We start from the raw sequence: 5,999 nt of genomic DNA, 5'->3' as shown, positions 1-5,999 counted from the left end.
ACGAGTCGATTGTCTAGCAAATATTCAGTTTAACAATAGGTCAACTGTAGAGAATTTAGCCGCTAAAAACTCCCTATCTTTCTTTACTTTTAATCGGTAGCGAGCTGCTCGACTACCAATATTAACTAACAAATTACACGCAAGTTTCAAGGTTCCGCAAATTGACTAGCCGCATTAAGAATTAGAAAGACCTCATTAACCATATAAATTACCTAAGTGTTGTCAATACTCCAGCAATTAACACATCTAATTATACTCCTAGTTTAATCTAGCGACATCATTGCAGTCCTAAATTAAACTAGTCACTAGTTTAACAACAGGTCAACTGTAGAGAATTTAGCCGCTAAAAACTCCCTATCTTTCCTTACTTTTAATCGGTAGCGAGCTGCTCGACTACCAATACTAACTAACCAATTACACGCAAGTTTTAAGGTTCCACAAATTGACTAGCCGCATTAAGAATTAGAAAGACCTCATTAACCATATTAATTATCTAAGTGTTGTCAATACTCCAGCAATTAACACATCTAATTATACTCCTAGTTTAATCTAGCGACATCATTGCAGTCCTAAATTAAATTAGTCGCTACTCGGTTAATTAATCTAACGCCGCGCCAAATTAATCAAATAGAAATAAGTTTTAACTATCCACGACTAAAATGAGTATAATGAGAATACCATAAAACGAATATAGCTAAGACGAAATTAACGATTAATAACTGAAAGATTAGTTCAACAAGGTTCAAAAATTCACAACAACAAATTGAAATTAACTAGTAATTAAGAGGAGAACTAATAAATTGAGTACAGAAAACCGTCCCTTGTTTCGGTTGCAACGCCTCCGCAAGTCAGGTCTCCTATCTTCCTCCGGGTCGGAGCCGCTCCACCCGTCGGACTGCTCCATCTTGAATTACATCATCGTTGATTCCCGTAGCTGGATTTTTGGGTTTATTATGCGTGTACTTGCTTGCCCCATTCTGATTGGGAACTCGGGTATTTATACTTGAACAAGGTCGGTGTTTGGGACATCCGTGATTGATTTTGGGAGAGGTTTGGGATAGATTTTGCAGGTAAACTATCCCAAGAAGATAGAATTTGAGATCCGATACGAGATGGAATTTTCATCTTCGTTTGGCTGCTTCGCGTTGTTCCAGTAGCTTCTGTTCTCAGTATATTGGTTTGTTGCTTGTTAATAAAATCACACGTGCAAAGCCTTGATTTTCTCTTTATCTTGGGCTTTTACTAGTCCTTTGACTTAATTGTCTCGTCTAGTAACTTCAATCCCTCTTTTCTTCATGGGCTGCGTGCGTGATTAATTAAAGATTACGTACGTGCCTGCTTGCGTGCTTCTTTATTTCCTATGCTTCAATTCTTATTTTGTTCTTTGGTCCGTTTTACACATACTCGTGTCATACTTTTGATCCATTAAGCGCGTCATTCGGCCCATTCTCTTCTGTCTTGTAATCTCTTATTCCAAAACATACTAAATAAACCCATTTGTATTTAAAATAATAATAAAAGTAATTAAATCCCGAAATTAACGAATATATAATAATATAGCTCAATAAAAACTAAAAAAAAAATATAGTCTTCCTAGGGTTCTATGGAAGCTGAGTCCTAGGTCATCTATGTTTTCTCCTTCTTGATCAAGGATCCTATCTACATCGTGTATGTAGTTTGGTTTCTTAGTTTTTCCTTCTTTTGGGACGTTTACTTTGCTGTGTTTTGCGCTAAGGTTCGGTTTAGGAAAGTTTAGGGTTTCTGTCTATGGTCTACTTGTTCGTAATTTAGGGCTGCTCTTAGTTTGCTATCTTTCTTCCGGGTGTTTGTTGGGAGTAAATACATATGGAGCATGGAAGGTGTAGCAAGGGTAAAGGGGTGTTAGGAGAGAGCTCGTATAGAGAGAGAGAGAGGCTTTTGTTTGGGAGGCCAATGAGGATGAGGGTCACAATGGGCAGGGGGAAAAAATTCTAGTCGGGAAAATTTGGGCTACGAAGACGATAAATAGTAAAGCAGCCATTGATACGATGCTTTGATTATGGAATCCAACAGGGAAGGTGATGGATAATGTATTCGATGCCAGTGAGAGGACTTTCATATTTCGTTTTGAGGATGATCGAGATAAGGCTAGGGTTATTGAGGGCCAACCATGGCACTTTGACAAGTTTGTATGGTGTTTTAATGAACCTAGTGGTGAGGGTAGGCTGTCTGATACGCCTCTTGATCGATTACCAATTTGGGCTCGTATATATGATCTACCGATTAAAGGACGGACTAATGAAGTTAATTTGAGACGGCTGGGGGAGCAGTTAGGGACATATGTTGTGCGTGACGATTCTCCTTACCCGGAGCTGGAAAGGGCGGTTCGTATTCAATTACTTCATAATATATGAAAGCCACTTCAACCCTCGGTGGAGATAAGGCTGTCTAATGGGAAGGTTAATACCTTCGAGGTCAAGTATGAGAGGCTGCCCCTGTACTGTTATGGGTGTGGCGTTTTGGGTTATGGACTAAAAGACTGTGATGTTGGTCCGTATGACGAAGATTGTCTGCGTTATGGGGAGAGGATGCGTGCCTCGCCGTGGAAGGGTGGCAGGGCGGGTGTTGCTGAGGGGCGAAAGACTAGCAGAGATTTGAGACCGGAGTTTGAAGAGGAGTTCCGTTGGAGTGAAGAGGAGATGATTGAGAAACTGAAACGTATTGTCATATCTATCAAGGTTAAGTTTCAAAAATCTGCGGGTTGTATGGAGTTGTAAAGTGTGATGGAGGGGCGTGCTCAGAGAGGATTGGAGGAGGGATATTTTGGAGGTACGGGGTCCCTGAGGTGGGATAGTGGCAGAAAGGAGGGAGGACTGATTTTTGTTGATAAGGGTGATGTGTGTAGGGGTAGTATGACGGGGGAGCCTGTGAAGGATTGTTCGCTGGTTATGGGGCAGCCGAGTGTGTCTTTGACTGAGAAGGTTGGTGTGGAGACTAGCATGGTGGAGACAGTTGTGGTAAAGCCTTGTGTGAAGAAGTGGCAGCGTTGTGAGAGAGTGGAGCGTGGGGAAGATTTGGTTTCGTCTGAGCTAGCTGATAATGTGATAATAAATGAAAATAAAAAACGGACGAGAGCTGATGATGTTGAGGGTACTGGTTGTGTTTCGAAGAGGGTTGCTTGTCACAGGGATGTGTATATATCTGAGGCGGAGGTTGACCTGAGTCAATCCCGTCGGGCCCAAAGAATCTCTTAAGTCTCAATTGCAGGGGGCTGGGCAATCCCGTTGTAGTTGGAGGGCTCCGGAATCTTGTCCGGAGGGAGGCCCCAGCTTTGGTCTTTTTGTGTGAGACTAAGTTGAGTAGTGAGGAGATGAGGTTGGTTATGTTACGTTTTAAAGATTATTTTGGTATGGCGGTGGATAGTGTGGGGCGGTCTGGAGGTCTTGCTTTTTTGTGGAGGAAAGATATTCATGTGGTGTTTCGAGCTGCTTCTGTTCACTTTATGGATTTCGATATACGGACAGATGATTTGGAATGGAGGTGTACGGGGTTTTATGGGTGGCCGGCAGTGCAGGACCGTCATTTATCTTGGGAGCTACTCCGGTCCCTTGCAGCGGACTCACGAGCTCCATGGCTGTGTATGGGGGATTTTAATGAGTTGCTTTTTGCTAATGAGATGAAGGGGGCAGTAGGGCACAGCGGCAAATGAACAACTTTCGAGATGCGGTGGATGTTTGTGAGCTGAGTGACTTGGGGTTTGAAGGGTACGGGTTTACTTTTGATAACGGATAGGCTGGACTGGATAATAGGCTATGTCGTTTGGACCGAACTTTTAGTAATGAAGGTTGGCGAGAGTTGTTTACATATGCGAAGGTGATTAACATGAAACGTGAGTGGTCAGACCATTCACCTATTAAAGTTGTGTTGGATGGCCGTGAGGGGCTTGATGGGACCCGGATGTGTAGGTTCCGTTTTGAACAGATATGCGTGGGGGAGGATGGGTGTGAAGATACTATAAAGAAAACATGGGAGGAAGAGGACTGGAATGTGGTGGATACAATAGCTAGGTGTGCGAGAGAATTGCGAAAATGGAAGGGGGTAAGTATAGGGAAGATTATGAGAGACTTGAGTCGCAAAAGAAAGCGGTTGGAGTGGCTGAATATGAATGAGCGAACTGTGGAAAATGTGCGGGAGAGGAAGGCTGTTATTAAAGACATTAATAGTTTACTTCGACAGGAAGAAATTTTTTGGAGGCAGAGATCAAGGGCATTATGGCTGAAGGAGGGGGATAGAAATACCAAATCTTTTCATCGAAAGGCGGGTTAGAGGAAGAAGAAGAATCGGATTGGGAGGGTTGTAGTTGACGGTGAGCGGGTTATGACCGGGGATGCGGGAATTAAGGGCGCGGCTGTCGAATTTTTTAGCGAATTATTTAAGTCTTCGCAGCCGGGTGATTTAGAGGAGCTGCTTAGTGGTGTGAAGGATAGGGTGACGGTGGCGATGAATGAAAGCTTTAAGGCCGAGTACAAGGAAGTGGAAGTGTTCGAAGTGTTACAACAAATGCATCCTCTGAAAGCGGCTGGACCTGACGGTATGAATGCTTTCTTTTATCAAACTTATTGGCATATTGTGGGCCCATCCGTTACGAGGTTGGTGCTTCGTATTTTGAATGGTAGTGAGAGCCCTCCTATTATTAATAGCACACACATTGTTTTAATCCCAAAGAAGAAGGCACTGGATAAGTTCACTGACTATCGGCCAATATGTTTATGCAATGTATTGTATAAATTAGTAGCTAAGGTGCTCGCTAACAGACTAAAGCAATTTCTGGGAAGTTTGGTTTCGGAAAATCAAAGCGCTTTTACTCCTGGAAGATTGATTTCAGATAATATTTTGATTGAATTCGAAATGTTTCATTATATGAAGAATGCTCGAAGTGGGGGAGGGCATATGGCGCTACAGCTGGATATGACGAAGGCGTATGATAGGTTTGAATGGGTCTTTTTGGAGAAAGTGCTGCTATCCATGGGGTTTGATGGGAATTGGGTGGGTAATGTGATAAGATGTGTGCGAACTGTGTCGTATGAAGTGCTTGAGGGGTAATATCCGTATAAAACCCTTAAAATTTAGGACTATAATGCAAATTTTACATGTGATAATTGTCATAAAACAAAATTACAAGAGAAAACGATAAAGCATAAGAATTAACCTCGGGTCCTAGAGAATTCGGCCTAAGATAGAAATCAACGTAGATTTCCTCCTAATCGATGCACCCAAGACCGTCTGAGACTATGCCCTTGTGCTAGAATGTACTCTCTAATTGCCTTGCAATATTGAGAGAGTTTTGTGTGAGTTTTGCTAGATGTGAGATCTAGGTTATTGAGAGAAAAATGTTCTCAAAAACCCTAATTTTTCTTTCAAAATGAATTAGGTTACAAAAGGAGAGAAAGCTCTCCTTTTGTTCTCTTGGTTCGGCCAAAAACCGAGTACCCCATGGGGGAAGTGGGCTTTCACTTCCTCTTTATTTTAACTCGTGGTCCGACTCGAAAATGCTAAATGTATATGACGCGATTTTATTATAAATCGTCATCGGTTATCGGTTATTAAAATATCGTCTAGTAACATGAATTAGTCGATATAATAATACATGTCCGATAATGACAATATTGTATAATTAATTTATTCAATATACATTAATCAAATATAATCGTTTATATTTAATTTACTTTAATCGCTTAATTCGCCTTAGCCATTATTATTTAATCCGTATTAAATAAAATATCTCAACATCGCGTTTGACTAATTATTAGTCAATAACTCCGACTAACTGCTTAGTCATATTAGGCATCAACATGACTATATTTTCATACCGTCACATCTCTCAAACGTATCCTATAGGTGTGACTTTTAGGGACCAGTTGATCACCGCCATCTGTATGACAATAACGTCAAACTTATCTAGCAAGCCAACCGTTATTGATAAACGTGGACCAACTGATAATAATACAAAAGTATACCCT

The 5,999-nt window shown here is 41.4% G+C and overlaps 1 protein-coding gene across 1 annotated transcript; it reads left to right on the top strand.

Annotated features, from left to right (window-relative positions):
* Positions 1-3,861: 3,861 nt before the first annotated feature.
* On the top strand, positions 3,862-4,305 carry LOC141628244 (uncharacterized). Its single transcript, XM_074441409.1, has one exon. The coding sequence runs from the start codon at positions 3,862-3,864 to the stop codon at positions 4,303-4,305; it is 444 nt and encodes a 147-aa protein (XP_074297510.1).
* Positions 4,306-5,999: the final 1,694 nt, after the last annotated feature.

Source organism: Silene latifolia, chromosome Y, assembly GCF_048544455.1.
Source record: "Silene latifolia isolate original U9 population chromosome Y, ASM4854445v1, whole genome shotgun sequence".
NCBI lineage: Eukaryota > Viridiplantae > Streptophyta > Magnoliopsida > Caryophyllales > Caryophyllaceae > Silene > Silene latifolia.
Note: the sequence above shows the minus strand (reverse complement) of the source record. Positions and strands in the feature narration are given on the sequence as shown.

What these genes read in the sequence shown, in the direction of transcription:
- LOC141628244 (XM_074441409.1), top strand. Translation starts at nt 3,862, where the DNA reads ATGAAACGTGAGTGGTCAGACCATTCACCTATTAAAGTTGTGTTGGAT.